The sequence below is a fragment of the Salmo salar genome, chromosome 13 (assembly GCF_965601325.2).
Source record: "Salmo salar chromosome 13, fSalSal1, whole genome shotgun sequence".
Classification (NCBI taxonomy): domain Eukaryota; kingdom Metazoa; phylum Chordata; class Actinopteri; order Salmoniformes; family Salmonidae; genus Salmo; species Salmo salar.
The window spans coordinates 14,735,836-14,752,627 of NC_138303.1; the positions used below are offsets into that span (position 1 = coordinate 14,735,836).

General features: G+C 41.4%; 1 protein-coding gene across 1 annotated transcript; it reads left to right on the forward strand.

The window, feature by feature from the left end:
• Positions 1-572: 572 nt before the first annotated feature.
• Positions 573-13,650, forward strand: ptn7 (Tyrosine-protein phosphatase non-receptor type 7; the record flags this gene model as incomplete). The annotated part of the gene is given in 10 exon segments (NM_001173849.1): positions 573-665; positions 4,972-5,116; positions 5,414-5,603; positions 5,701-5,785; positions 5,893-5,978; positions 6,289-6,426; positions 8,947-9,057; positions 9,712-9,869; positions 12,216-12,329; positions 12,715-13,650. Coding segments are annotated over 9 exon segments (1,167 nt in total). The 3' UTR covers positions 12,872-13,650.
• Between the last annotated feature and the right edge of the window lie 3,142 nt (positions 13,651-16,792).

Sequence of the window (16,792 nt, forward strand, 5' to 3'; positions counted from 1 at the left end):
AGGTTGTTATTGTAAAAGATCGTGTGGTATCAATAACTTACCTGGTTAAATAAAGGCAAAATAAATGAATGAATAAAATAACCCTGTTATTCACTTTGTCACCCAGCTGTTTCCATCACAGCAATGCTTATTTTCACTACAATTTCGCCCACAACGACTGTTATTCACTTTTGCACTGTGGAGACACTGTGATGAAATGAGAAAATACTTGCAATAGGGCCCTTACATTTGACATAATATATTATTCACTCAATGGTTTTATTGTTGTAATTGTGGACATTGGTCCCTTGTTGCTGTAGAGAAAATAATAGCCAACTTAAAATTCACATTTGAGGTTAGTGTGCTCTCCTTGGAGGTTACACAAAGCCAGTGGCACTGAGTCTGCAGGGGTGAGGCAGCCTTGAATGTTGTGTGTGTTCGTGTACGTGTGCGTGTGCGTGTGTGGAAATGAGGGTATGAGAATATGAGTGGGTGGGTGGGTGGGTAGAGAGGAAGCAGTGGAGAGGTAGAAAAAAGGAAGAAAAAAATGATTGTCTCATAAGCTTCCCTAAAGCCAAGCAGTAAAGAGTCAAACCTTGGCCCAACACACATCCACACAGTACACAGGAACACAAGGAGAGAGGCGATAACTGAGGGCCAACTTGGATTGCAGTCCCCTTGCGCTGGTGAGTTACCTGCTGGGCCTATCTCATTGACAGTGTGATAGTGACAACCAAGACGCATATGCATACTGTTCTGTATGCCTGCAGATAAACTACAGATTGTCTTCAGCTTGTTAGAATATTTACCCCGTCATCATATCACTTGGAATTAACGTCACTTTTTCGCCAAGAACATGGAAGACTCGCTAGTCAGTCTGAGGCAGCGTTTCAGCACAGCTGATGCATTATTTCAGCTCAGGCTTCCGTCATCACAGTACGGCGTACGGTTATGTTCTGTGCTTCCTTACCATATTTTGTTGTTGTGCTATATGTAATAATTAGAAACTGGGTGGTTCGAGCCCTGAATGCTGATTGGCCTGCAGCCGTGGTATATCAGACCGCATATCACAGGTATGACAAAACATGAATTCGTACTACTCTAATTATGTTGAAAACCAGTTTATAATATAAATAAGTCACCTGGGGGGTTTGTGGTATGTCAAATCAAATCAAATCAAATGTTATTGGTCACATACACGTGACTAGCAGATGTTCTTGTGAGTGTAGCGAAATGCTTGTACTTCTAGCTCTGACAGTGCAGTAATATCTAACAAGTGATATCTAACAATTACACAACATATACCCAATACACACAAATCTAAGTAAAGGAATGGAATTAAGAATATGTCAATATATGGACAAGCAATGTCAGAGCGGCATAGACTAAGATACAGTAGAATAGTATAGGATACAGTATATACAGTGAGGGAAAAAAGTATTTGATCCCCTGCTGATTTTGTACGTTTGCCCACTGACAAAGAAATGATCTGTCTATAATTTTAATGGTAGGTTTATTTGAACAGTGAGAGATAGAATAAGAGCAAAGAAATACCAAGTACTAAGTCATGTTTTGCAGAGGGGTCAAATACTTATTTCCCTCATTAAAATGCAAATCAATTTATAACATTTTTGACATGCGTTTTTATGGATTTTTTTGTTGTTATTCTGTCTCTCACTGTTCAAATAAACCTACCATTAAAATTATAGACTGATCATTTCTTTGTCAGTGGGCAAACGTACAAAATCAGCAGGGGATCAAATACTTTTTTCCCTCACTGTACATATGAGATGAGTAATGCCAGATATGTAGACATTATTAAAGTGACTAGTGTTCCATTTATTAAAGTGGCCAGTGATTTCAAGCCTATGTATATAGGTCAGCAGCCACTATGTGCTATTGATGGATATTTAACAGTCTGATGGCCTTGAGATAGAAGCTGCTTTTCAGTCTCTCGATGCCAGCTTTGATGCACCTGTACTGACCTCGCCTTTTGGATGATAACGGGGTGAGCATATGGTCAATATACCACGGCTAAGAGCTGTATCCAGGCACTCCGCGTTGCATCGTGATTAAGAACAGCCATTAGCCGTTGTATATTAGCCATATACCACAGCCCCTCAGGCCTTATTGCTTAACTATAAATAAACACATCTCCTCTTCCTCATTAAATATTCTAATACTCACTGAAGTCTTTATTTATATTTTAAATGTTTATTTCTATTTTCTTTGAAAATGCTTTTGAGCTCATATCAAACTTGAAAGCTATTTACAGTGCCTTCAGAAAGTATTATCCTTTTGTTGTGTTACAGCCTGAATTCAAAATGGATTACGTTGATGTTTTTTTCTCACCCATCTACTCACAATACCCCATAATGACAATGTGAAAACATGTTTTTAGAAATGTTGGCAAATTTAGAAAGAGTCAATACATTGTAGAAGCACCTTTGGCAGTGATTACAGCTGTGAGTCTTTCTGGATAAGTCTCTAAGAGCTTTTCACACCTGGATTGTGCAACATTTGTCCATTATTCTTTTCAAAATTCTTAAACCTCTGTCAAATTCGTTGATGATCTTTGTATTTTCAGGTCTTGCAATAGATTTTCAAGTAGATTTACCTGTACGTCAAAACTGTAACTCAGCCACTCAGGAACGTTCACTGTTTTCTTGGTAAGCAACTCCAGTGCAGATTTGGCCTTGTGTTTTAGGTTATTGTCCTGCTGAAAGGTGACTTCATCTCCCAGTCTTTTCCTCTTGAATTTTGCCTGTGCTTAGCTCCATTCTATTTCTTTTTTATTCTTGACAAACTCCCCAGTCCTTAATTAACGATGACAAACATACCCATAACATGATGCAGCCACCACTATGCTTGAGAATATGTAGAGTGGTACTCAGTAATGTGTTGTATTGGATTTGGCCCAAACATAACACTTTCTATTCAGGACAAAAAGTTAGTAGCTTTGCCACATTTTTTGCAGTTTTACTTTAGTGCCTTGTTGCAAACAGGATGCATGTTGTTTTGGAATATGTTTAAATATGTACAGGCTCTCTTCTTTTCACTCTGTCAATTAGGTTAGTATTGTGGAGTAACTACAATGTTGTTGATCCATCCTCAGTTTTCTCCTATCACAGCCATTAAACTCTGTGACTGTTTTAAAGTCACCTTTGGCTCATAGCAACTGAGTCAGGAAGGACGGCTGTATCTTTGTAGTGACTGGGTGTATTGATACACCATCCAAAGTGTAATGTATAACTTCACTTCAAAAGGAATATTCAATGTCTGCTTTTTTTTTTACTCATCTACCAATAGATGACCTTCTTTGTGAGGCATTGGAAAACCTCCCTGCTCTTTGTGGTTGAATCTGTGTTTGAAATTCACTGCTCGACTGAGGGACCTTACAGATAATTGTACGTGTGGGGTACAGAGATGAGGAAGTCATTCAACAATCATGTTAAACACTAGTATTGCAGTGAGTCCATGTCATTTATTATGTGACTTGTTAAAGCAAATTTGACTCCTGAACGTATTAAGGCGTTGCCATAACAACGGAGTTGAATACTTATTGACTCAAGACATTTCATTTTTTCATTTTTCATTCATTTGTAAAAAAAAAAATAATAATAATAATAATAATGAAAAACACTATTCCACTTTGACATTATGGGGTGTTGTGTAAATTCAGGCTGTAACACAACAACATTTGGAAAAAGTCAAGGGGTGTGAATACTTTCTTAAGGCACTGTACTTATCTGAGAATATTTCTATTTCGTTTTTTGGTACATTATTTATTTCTGTCATACAATCCCGCTTCAAGGACTTCATCAGCAAATATACTATATGCAAACGTTTATGTTAGTATGATGAATAAATCATTGCATATTTTCAGCTGCCTTGAGCCTGGAGTCACTGAGGAAGGACTCTACTGATTCACCTATTGGCAAAAAAAAAACAGCTTTACAACACCAGCTTTACAACATCCGCTTTACAACACCAGCTTTTACAACACCAGCTTTACAACATCCGCTTTACAATACCAGCTTTACAATATTCTCCCCCTTCTTTTCCCTCCAGGAACTTCTCAGTGATTGATCCACTCTCACGTTTAGACATGTGTACCTGAAGCCAAAGAAGAGGCTAGCTACTAACATACTGAGTCACTGTGTCAAAAAGACTGCATGTCTGTGCCTGTTCACTCTCTACTTCCCACTGTGTTACTCTCTCTCTCCCTCTCCCTCTCTCTCTTTCTGTTTCTCACTGTGGTTGGTTCATGTCAATGGCAGACATTTCATTTGGCTTAGGATTACTCTGACATATTGACAGACCAGGATTCAGGTATGGATAGATCCTAGTTTAGCGACAATCAGGCAACAAAGGAGAGAAACTATGTCTGATGATCTGAAAAAAAAATGTTTAGTCAATGGTGTTTCTCTACTGCGTGTCATGTGTTGTGAATGTCAGTTTCAGGGGATGTGAGATCTTTCATTAACTGCTGTTCTTTTGACAAGAAGAGTTGACAAGTAGGGTGAAATATTTTAAATTCCATCTGAATTTAATTACTGTTGTGGTGTGTTCACTGTGTAGGCATAGTAAGGAAATAATGTGATCTCTCTCCCTCTTTCCTTCTCTCCCACTCTCTTGCTTTATTTTTCTCCATCTCTCCCTCCCTCCCCCTCTCTCTCCCTCCACCATCTCCCCCTCTTTCTCTCTCTCCCCCTCCCCCCCCTCTCTCTCTCTGTCTCTCTCTCTGTCTCTCTCTCTGTCTCTCTCTCTGTCTCTCTCTCTGTCTCTCTCTCTCCCTCTCTTTCTGTCTCTCTCTCCTCCCTCTCTGTCTCTCTCTCTCTCCCTGTCTCTCTCTCTGTCTCTCTCTCTTTCTCTCTCTCTCCTCCCTCTCTGTCTCTCTCTCTCTCTCCTCCCTCTCTGTCTCTCTCTCCCTCTCCTCCCTCTCTGTCTCTCTCTCTTTCTCTCGGGATTGTTTTCACTCAATTCAACCAGTAATTCAACACAGCACCATGAGTGAGTTAGTAGAATCCACATCGTCATCATCATCATCATCATCATCACACCCTGTGGACAAAGACCAGTCAGGCTCCTGCCCTGCTGCCACAGCCCCTCGCAGAACAGTCCGGCTCCAGGAGAGGTACACACATCCATGATATTCAACTCACAGTACTGTCATCATGGCCATGATAAACTACAGTACTAGTCAAAAGTTTGGACACACCTACTCATTCAAGGGTTTTTCTTTATTTTTACATTGTAGAATAATAGTGAAGAAATCAAAACTATGAAATAACACGTATGGAATCATGCAGTAACCAAAAAAGTGTTAAACAAATCAAAAAATATTTTATGATAAACTATAAGTGATACATTACGTAAATGCAAATAGAGTCCCTGATCGTTTTGTCCTCTCTGTGGTTCCAATCATCCTCAGACGGGGATCCAATGTGTCCCTGGTACTGGGCGTGAGCAGTCTCAGTCTGGAAGCAGTGGAGACCCTATGCTCCATCTCCACTCCCAGAGAGACCATCCTCCACCTGCTGAGGACCTCAACACGCCCTCTGACCCCCTCTCAGCTGCAGGAGGCATCTGAAGAGACCAGCAGGCTGAACTCAGAGTACCAGGTCGGTATCTACTGTAACTGTTACTATGTGCAGACATTTGACTGCATGCAGGATCAAGTTGAATCTGGACCATAAGCCTGTCCGTTCTTTCCAACAGAAAATTCCTACAAACTTTGTGAACCCTTCAGAGCTGGATATTCCAGGACGGGCTTTAAAAGACAGATACAAGACCATACTGCCAAGTGAGTGACTAGGTAAAATTGATAAGCATAAGTTGATAAATGCTGAAACACACTGGCACCCAGACAATATAATAACCAATGTATAAACTATAATCATGTTTAACCAGATCCTGAGACCCGTGTGTGTCTGAGGAACCCCGCAGCAGAGGAGGCGGGTGAGACTGAGAGATACATCAACGCAAACTACATAAAGGTTAGAACCGCCTGTAATTAAGAAGGTCATTGGTTTTTATTTGTATTTACATTATGCAGACTTAGTCATTCTAGACCTTAGTGGGAATGAAGAAGTGTAAGTAGGTGAACATGAAGTCATACAAAAACGTCATAGAAATGTATATAAAAGGTTGTGTGAAAGTATAACATACGCATTGCACAGAGGATGTTAAGGATGTGGAGAGTGATACAGTTGGTTTACGTGGGTGTATCGTGATGTCAACCAAGGAAACCCACAGGAAGTCAAAGTGGAAATGACACAGCCCTATATCTTGCTGTCGCCCACGCAGGGTTACAACGGTGCACCTAGCACCTACATCGCTACCCAGGGCCCCATGCTCAACACCGTGCATGACTTCTGGGAAATGGTGTGGCAGGAGAGATCCACCACCATTGTCATGATCACCAAGCTGAAGGAGAAGAAGGAGGTGAAATCCCATCCTGCTTCCATTTCTCTCCTAACCTCTAAAAGTCTAAGCCGTTGTGGGGGGGGGGTCTACTAAGCTAACATGTGGAATTGTTTTAAGGTTGGTAAAAAAATTCCATATTTTAGCTTAGTAGAACACCCCCCCACCCTTTAGCTATTTCATTTAGTTCATGTAGCTAATTGATTTAAAATTTTAGGACCCCTTTATGTAAAACAATAAATAAATAAATATATACAGTTGGTTTACGTATATATATACAGTTGAAGTCGGAAGTTTACATACACCTTAGCCAAATACATTTAAAGTCAGTTTTTCACAATTCCTGATATTTAATCCGAGTAAAAATTACCTGTCTTTTAAAGCCCGTCCTGGAATATCCAGCTCTGAAGGGTTCACAAAGTTTGTAGGAATTTTCTGTTGGAAAGAAAGGACAGGCTTATGGTCCAGATTCAACTTGATCCTGCATGCAGTCAGTTAGGATCACCACTTTATTTTAAGAATGTGAAATGTCAGAATAATAGTAGAGAGAATTATTTATTTCATTACTTTCATCACATTCCCAGTGGGTCAGAAGTTTACATACAGTCAATTAGTATTTGGTAGCATTGCCTTTAAATTGTTTAACTTGGGTCAAACGTTTCGGGTAGCCTTCCATAAGCTTCCCACAATAAGTTGGGTGAATTTTGTCCCATTCCTCCTGACAGAGCTCAGGTTTATAGGCCTCCTTGCTCACACACGCTTTTTCAGTTCTGCCCACAAATTTTCAATGGGATTGAGGTCAGGGCTTTGTGATGGCCACTCCAATACCTTGACTTTGTTGTCCTTAAGCCATTTTGCCACAACTTTGGAAGTATGCTTGGGGTAAATTGTCCATTTGGAAGACCAATTTGCGACCAAGCTTTAACTTCCTGACGGATGTCTTGAGATGTTGCTTCAATATATCCACCTAATTTCCCTGTTTCCTCCAGCAAAGGTCCTTTGCTGTTGTTCTGGGATTGATTTGCACTTTTTGCACCAAAGTACGTTCATCTCTAGGAGACAGAACGCGTCTCCTTCCTGAGCGGTATGACAGCTGTGTGGTCCCATGGTGTTTATACTTGTGTACTATTGTTTGTGCAGATGAACGTGGTACCTTCAGGCATTTGGAAATTGCTCCCAAGGATGATCCAGACTTGTGGAGGTCAACAATTTCATTTCTGAGATCTTGGCTGATTTCTTTTGATTTTCCCGTGATGTCAAGCAAGGAGGCACTGAGTTTGAAGGTAGTCCTTGAAATACATCCACAGGTACACCTCCAATTGACTCAAATTATGTCAATTAGCCTATCAGAAGCTTCTAAAGCCATGACATAATTTTCTGGAATTTTCCAAGCTGTTTAAAGGCACAGTCAACTTAGTGTATGTAAACTTCTGACCCACTGGAATTGTGATACAGTGAATTATAAGTGAAATAATCTGTCTGTAAATAATTGTTTGAAAAATTACTTGTGTCATGCACAAAGTATATGTCCTAACCGACTTGCCAAATCTATAGTTTGTTAACAGAAAATGTGTGGAGTAGTTGAAAAATGAGTTTTAATGACTCCAACCTAAGTGTATAATCTCCGACTTCAACTGTATATATATATACATTTTTGGGGGGATAAAATATTGAATTTGGCCTCTCCTACTAAAGCCCATAGAAACACATTGAATAACACATCAATAAATGGCAACAAAGACAGTCAAAAAATGTATCATAAGGATGTAACGCTTGTCGTCTGTAGAAGAAGGGGACCAAAGCGCAGCGTGGTGAGTGTTCATATTAATGATTTAATAATAAGAAACACTTCAAACAAACAAGAAAATGAACGACAGCCAACAGTTCTGGCCGGTCACAAAATGTACAAAACAGAAAATAACTACCCACAAACACCAAAGGAAAACAGGCTGCCTAAGTATGACTCCCAATCAGCGACAACAATGTACAGCTGTCCCTGATTGAGAGCCATACCAGGCCAAAACAAAGAAATACAAAGCATAGAAAAAAGGACATAGAATGCCCACCCAAATCCCACCCTGACCAAACCTAAATAGAGACATAAAAAAGGTTCTCTCAGGTCAGGGCGTGACAAAGGAATAAGGTTTGTGAGAGTCTTATCTTTCTGTAGAGTGGTCCTATTAATTTGCATGGACGTTTTTGCGAGAAGACCAATTTTCAGGATGTCTCATGGTCTGACAAACACGGCTGTAGCTCAACCACCTTCCAACGCAGATGTGGAAGGCCGACATAGGCGGATGCAGTGGATTGAGATGCACAGCCCATGTAAAAAGATATCTCTAGCTTAAACTGACAGATTTTGATGGGGATTTTTTTATTATGTTACTTAGATTGATGCACGGGTGAGTCAATAAACTCTAATCTCCTAAAGGGTTTCCTTTGACAGACCCATTGGTGGTAAAGCAGAGATGGTTTATAAAATCCTTGTAAGAGACTTTGGTTCATGTCTGAAGTCTACAGAAAGTGTGTTCTGTGTTTCAGAAGTGTGAGCTTTACTGGCCAGAGAAGGAGGGCAGCTATGGCAGATTTGAGCTCAGAGTGGCCATTGCGAAAGAATGTGATGGCTACACAATTCGAGACATAATTATTCAGGTGAGAAATTGGGTTATTGTTGTCTGAACATCTCATAATGCCAGTCAAAGCTCTGGGTTACACCAGTTTCAGAACTTCAACACTTCTGAATGAATGAAGGGATGGAAGAATTAATGAATGCGTGGATGGATTGATAAATTAATGAAGGGATGGATGGATGAATGGATAAATGAATGAATGAATGAATGAATGAATGAATGAATGAATGGATGGATGGATGAATGAATGAATGGATGGATGGATGAATGAATGAATGAATGAATGAATGAATGAATGAATGAATGAATGGATGGATGGATGGATGGATGGATGGATGGATGGATGGATGGATGGATGGAGGGATGGATGTAGGGATGGATGATGAATTAATGAAGGGATGGATGGATGAATGTAGGGATGGATGGAATAATTAATGAAGGGATGGATGGATGGATGGATGGATGGATGGATGGATGGATAGATGAAGGGACGGATGGATGGATGGATGTAGGGATGGATGATGAATTAATGAAGGGATGGAAGGATGAATGTAGGGATGGATGGAATAATTAATGAAGGGATGGATGGATGGATAGATGAAGGGACGGATGGATGGATGGATGGATGGATGGATGAATGAAGCAGTTAACTTACTAACAACAATGTGTCCTACAGGTGGGCTCAGAGAGCAGGCAGGTGAGGCACTACTGGTACTCTACATGGCCAGACCACCAGACTCCAGACTGCACTGGGCCTCTGCTCAGACTGGTGGCGGACGTGGAGGAACACAGGCAGTCCCACCCCAGCCTAGGAACCACCATCGTCCATTGCAGGTCCACACTAAAACAACCCTTAACACTGGCTCTCATTAACACAACCCTTAACACGAGCTGTCATTAACTTTCACTTTGATAAATGTGAGAGAACTAACATTGACCATGGTGCTTGCCTACGGAGCTGTGAGGGGAACGGCACCTCCGTACCTTCAGGCTCTGATCAGGCCCTACACCCAAACAAGGGCACTGCGTTCATCCACCTCTGGCCTGCTCGCCTCCCTACCTCTGAGGAAGCACAGTTCCCGCTCAGCCCAGTCAAAACTGTTCGCTGCTCTGGCACCCCAATGGTGGAACAAGCTCCCTCACGACGCCAGGACAGCGGAGTCAATCACCACCTTCCGGAGACACCTGAAACCCCACCTCTTTAAGGAATACCTAGGATAGGATAAAGTAATCCTTCTAACCCCCCCCCCCCCCCTTAAAAGATTTAGATGCACTATTGTAAAGTGGTTGTTCCACTGGATATCATAAGGTGAATCCACCAATTTGTAAGTCGCTCTGGATAAGAGCGTCTGCTAAATGACTTAAATGTAAATGTAAATGTAATTGGCATATGTTATAGAATGTCCTTGATAAGAAAATAGTCCTAGGCTAATTGAACGGTTCTCGCTTCCAGTGTGTTTATACAGTATATATACAAAAGTATGTGGACACCCTTAGTGGATTCAGCTATTTCAGCCACACCCGTTGCTGACAGGTGTATAAAATCGAGCAAACAGCCTTGCAATCTCCATAGACAAACACTGGCACTAGAATGGCCTTACTGAAGAGCTCAATGACTTTCAATGTGGCATCGTCATAGGATGCTACCTTTCCAACAAATCAGTTCGTAAAATGTCTGACCTGCTAGAGCTGCCCTGGTCAACTGTAAGTGCTGTTATTGTGAAGTGGAAACATCTAGGAGCAACAACGGCTCTGTGCCGAAGTGGTAGGACACAAAGCTCACAGAATGGGAGTGCTGAATCACGTAGCACGTAAAAATCGTCTGTCCTCGGTTGCAACACTCACTACCGAGTTCCAAACTGCCTCTGGAAGCAGCGTCAGAACAAGAGCTGTTCGTTGGGAGCTTCATGAAGTGGGTGTCCATGGCCGAGCAGCCGCACACAAGCCTAAGATCACCATGTGCAATGCCAAACATCGTCTGGAGTGGTGTAAAACTTGCCACCATTGGACTCTGGAGCAGTGGAAACGCGTTCTCTGGAGTGATAAATCACGCTTCACCACCTGGCAGTCCGACGGACAAATCTGGGTTTAACGGATGCCAGGAGAATGCTACCTGCCCCAATGCATAGTGCCAACTGTAAAGTTTGGTGGAGGAGGAATAATGGTCTGGTGCTGTTTTTCATGGTTCGGGCTAGGCCCCTTAGTTCCAGTGAAGGGAAATATTAACTCTACAGCATACAATGACATTTAAGATTATTCTGTGCTTCCAACTTTGTGGCAACAGTTGGGGAAGGCCCTTCCCTGTTTCAACATAACAATACCCCCGTGTACAAAGCGAGGTCCATACAGAAATGGTTTGTTGAGATCAGTGTGGAAGAACTTCACTGGCCTGCACAGAGCCTTGTCCTCAACCCAATTGATCCCCTTTGGGATGAATTACAATGCCGATTGCGAGCCAGGCCTAATTTCCCAACATCAGAGCCCGACCTCACTAATGCACTTGTGCCTGAATGGAAGCAAGTCCCCACAGCAATGTTCCAACATCTGGTGGAAAGCCTTCCCAGAAGAGTGGAGGCTGTTATATCAGCAAAGGGAGGAACAACTCCATATTAATGCCCATGATTTTGGAATAAGATGTTCGACGAGCACGTGTCCACATACTTTTGGTAAAGTAGTCTATGTTATGACACTTAAGGGAGGCTCCATTTCACATACCATGTCAGTCAGAATTAAATTCTTACAATAATGATTTACTGTGACTAGCTTGAGTTCACTTACTGACGACAAAGGTGAAAGCTATGGAATTAATTTAGTGTTGTGTTCAATACGTGTATGTACTGTATGTGGACTGTGTATTGCAGGCAAATACTGTAGCAGAGACTGGAGAATAGATACATGTCCTTTCCAACAAGTCAGTTCGTCAAATTTCTGCTCTGCTAATTTAGGAGGTTTTCTGGAGACTCTTTGGATTACTAATGTCTCCATCACGTGTTTCTCTGTCTGTGTGTTTATAACAAAGGCCCCTGTGTAGGCTGCCTTCACATTCCTTTCACATTTTAAAAAGGGCTGAATAGTAAAAAAAAGTTGCCAGGAGGTTAGAGTCAGACAGTGTTAGGGTCAGACAGTGCTTTTATGCTGTGACTCTATTTGACTTAATTTGTCATATGCTCTCCATCACAGTGCAGGGATTGGGAGAACAGGTTGTTTCATCGCCAGCAGCATTGGATGCCTGCAATTAAAACACACCAGTAAGGCTGACGTGCTTGGAATCGTCTGCAAGCTACGCCTCGACAGGTACTAAATATTACACACTGCCCTGCTGCTGCCCTGCTGCTGGTAGTGAAGTGCCAAGCACGTTTCAACCAAACTCTGTTTCTATCAAGTAAACTATCAAGTGAGCACCTTGCTTCAAACAATGCATTTGAAATTTGTCTTGAGTTGTTTAAAAGGTGCTGTAGTCATAGGGATCTTAGATGCGGAGCTTGGGGATGCTGCCCTGAAGGATGCTGCCCTGAAGGATGCTGCTCCTTCAGTCTCTGCCGCTCTGTGTTACTCTTTGGGGTTTTATGCTGGGTATCTGTAAAGCCCTTTGTGACAACTGCTGATGTAAAAAAGGCTTTATAAAATAAATGTGATTGAGTGATTGATTGATTGATTGATTGATTGATTGTGTTGTCAGGGGTGGTATGATACAGACCAGTGAGCAGTACCAGTTCCTGTACCTCACCCTGGCCCAGTACAGCCGACAGCTGGTGAACACAGACTGTGGCTCAGAGAGCCCTGTCCCTGTCCCTGTCCCTGTCCAGACCGGCAGTACTACAGGAGAAACGCGGTGACAGAGAAAGCCCAGCTGAAGCTTTGTCTTTCTGTATGGGAGAACAAGCTTCTGGAACTCTGTCTTTCTGCATGGGAGAACAAGATTCTGGAATTCTGTCTTTCTGTATGGGAGAACAAGATTCTGGAATTCTGTCTTTCTGTATGGGAGAACAAGATTCTGGAATTCTGTCTTTCTGTATGGGAGAACAAGATTCTGGAATTCTGTCTTTCTGTATGGGAGAACAAGATTCTGGAATTCCGTCTTTCTGTATGGGAGAACAAGATTCTGGAATTCCGTCTTTCTGTATGGGAGAACAAGATTCTGGAACTCTATTTTTCTGTATGGGAGAACAAGATTCTAGAATTCTATCTTTCTGCATGGGAGAACAAGCTTCTGGAACTCTGCTCATGTGCTGTCTGTGGCAATCTCATCCCCTTGACTGTGACAGTTATTGTGTCACGTCCTGACCATAGAAAGCTGTTATTTTCTATGGTAGAGTAGGTCAGGGCGTGACAGGGTTTTTTTTGTAGTTTAGTTTTTCTATGTTGTTATGTTCTAGTTTTGTATTTCTATGTTGGGTTTTTGTTTGGGATGATCTCCAATTAGAGGCAGTTGGTCATTGTTGTCTCTAATTGGAGATCATACTTAAGTGGGTGTTTTTCCCACCTGGGTTTGTGGGAGATGGTTTTTGAGTGAGTGTATGTTTCACCTCTGCGTCACGTTTTTTTTGTTCTTTGGTTTATGTGTATGTATTGCATAGTTTCACAGTGAAAATAAAATGTGGAACGACACACACTGCACTTTGGTCCGCTTCTCCTTACGACAACTGTGACAGTTATTGTAGCATTTTTATGCGCGCATTGGACTGGTTGGAGTTGTATTGAAATTCATGAATAATGATTTTGTCCATATTTGCTACCCTGATAATAAATATGTTATGCCCTTGGCTTTAATTAATTGCAGTCTACTTGACATTCTGTAGACAAAATACATACACCACCGTTCAAAAGTTTGGGGTCACTTAGAAATGTGCTTGTTTTTTAAAGAAAAGCACATCTTTTTTTGTCCATTAAATTAACATAACATTTATCAGAAATACAGTGTTGTTGATGTTGTAAATGACTATTGCAGCTGGAAACGGCAAATTTTTAATGGAAAACACCAGTCTCAATGTCAACAGTGAAGAGACGACTCCGGCATGCTGCCCTTCTAGGCAGAGTTCCTCTGTCCACTGTCTGTGCTCTTTTGCCCATCTTAAATCTATTTTTATTGGCCAGTCTGAGACATGGCTTTTTCTTTGCAACTCTGCCTAGAAGGCCAGCATCCCGGAGTCGCCTCTTCACTGTTGACGATGAGACTGGTGTTTTGCGGGTATTATTTAATGAAGCTGCCAGTTGAGGACTTGTGAGGCGTCTGTTTCTCAAACTAGACACTCTAATGTACTTGTCCTCTTACTCAGTTGTGCACCAGGGTCTCCCACTCCTCTTTCTATTCTGGTTAGAGCCAGTTTGTGATGTTCTGTGAAGGGAGTAGTACACAGTGTTGTACGAGATCTTCAGTTTCTTGGTATTTACTCGCATGGAATAGCCTTCATTTCTCAGAACAAGAATAGACTGACGAGTTTCAGAAGAAAGGTCTTTGTTTCTGGTGATTTTGAGCCTGTAATCGAACCCACAAATGCTGATGCTCCTGATACTTAACTAGCCTAAAGAAGGCCAGTTTTATTGCTTCTTTAATCAGAACAACAGTTTTCAGCTGTGCTAACATAATTGCAAAAGTGTTTTCTAATGATCAATTGGCTGTTTAAAATGATAAACTTAGATTAGCTAACATAACGTGCCATTGGAACACAGGAGTGATGGTTGCTGATAATGGGCCTCTGTACGCCTATGTAGATATTCTATTAAAAATCAGCCGTTTCCAGCTACAATAGTCATTTACAACATTAACAATGTCTACAGTGTATTTCTGATCAATTTTATGTTATTTTAATGGACAAAAAAAATTGCTTTTCTTTCAAAAACAAGTACATTTCTAAGTGCCCCCAAACTTTTGAACAGTAGTGTAGTAGGTTATAATTTCTTGTTTTTCTAGGTTCCAGGTTGATTTGCTAATTGATTAATAAATACATATTTATATGTAAAATAGAATTGATCAGTAAATGTTGATATGTAAAACAGAAAGTGAAATACAGAAGAGCTACGGTGACGATCCCCTTCTCTCCAGCAGAGGGCAAGTGTCGTGAATTGAGATCATAATTTTGCGGAGAGTCCCTCTTTATCGAGCGCCTCTCTCACTTGGTGTTTCTGATTAGCATCATGGCAGCAACATTAGAGTCCCGGCAGCAACATCGAGACTTCCGGTTTTCCGATTTTGTCTTCAAAATAAAAGTCTGCAGTAAATCAATAATTTGTGCAGCTTTGCAGAGCGCATTATGTTAAAATAGTGTTACAAAATTATAACTACATAAATCTAAACTAAAGATAATTGCTTCTTTATATGTGATAAATAATATTATACGATGGAACACATTGAGAAATGGCTGGATCTTAAGTAAATATATTGTACAGACCCTATTGATCTAGCACTAGAGTATATATACAGTATATGGTGTTATTTCTGACTGTGGTCTAAATACACAGCAGCCCTTTCTACACCACTCATTCCATTGCTCCCAATGCAATACACCGTTGGCCTATAAATTACATATTGCCTTATAGAGAAAAAACGATTCTATGTGCCGATGTAAAAGTGGGGTTGGGTGTACTAAGTAGGATCTGTAGAATGTGGTGTCGTTTCATGAAGCTCTGAATTATACAGAGTGTTGCTGTCCTAATAGTCTTTGCTCTATAAGCCAATATGTATTCTATAGACAGTGATTTGCATTGTGGCCAATGGAATGGAAGGAGTAAAAGGCCAGCAACACTACGTATTATTCAGAGCTCCATGAAAATGACATCATATATATACATTGTACAGACCCTACTGAGTATTCCCTACAATACTTTTACTGCCGCACCCAGAAACAATGTTGCTCCATCAACCAATATGTACTGCATGTACAGTGATTCACTTTATTTCACTTTGGAACATTTCATGCAAATTTCACTTAAATATGAACAAATGTGAATCATTGGTAATGTTTAGACAATTATTTGTCATATATCATGAATAAATACAGGGTAACAGTGGTAGACCTGATCACTGACAATGATGAGACAGCCTATAGCGAGGAGGTCAGAGACCTGGCAGTGTGGTGCCAGGACAACAACCTCTCTCTCAATGTGATCAAGACAAAGGATATGATTGTGGACTAAAGGAAAAGGAGGGCTGAGCACGCCCCCATTCTCAACAACGGGGCTGTAGTAGAGCAGGTTGAGAGCTTCAAGTTCCTTGGTGTCCACATCACCCACCAACTATTATGGTCCAAACACACCAAGACAGTCGTGAAGAGGGCACGACAAAGCCTATTCCCCCCCCCCCCCCCCCCCCAGGATGCTGAAAAGATTTAGCATGGGCCCTCAGATCCTCCAAAATGTATACAGCTGCACCATCGAGAGCATCCTGACTGGTTGCACCACCTCCTGGTGTGGCAACTGCTCGGCCTCTGACCGCAAGGCGCTACAGAGGGTAGTGCGTACGGCCCAGTACATCACTGGGGCCAAGCTTCCTGCCATCCAGGACCTCTATACTAGGCAGTGTCAGAGGAAGGCCCTAGAAATTGCCAAAGACTCCAGCCACCCTAGTCATAGACTGTTCTCTTTGCTACCACACGGCTTCGTAACAGCTTCTACCCCCAAGCCATAAGACTGCTGAACAGCTAATCAAATGGCTACCCAGGCTATTTGCATTAACTCCCCCTTTTTTACACTGCTGCTACTCTGTTTATTATCAATGCACAGTCACTTTACCCCTAACTACATGTACATATTACCTCAAT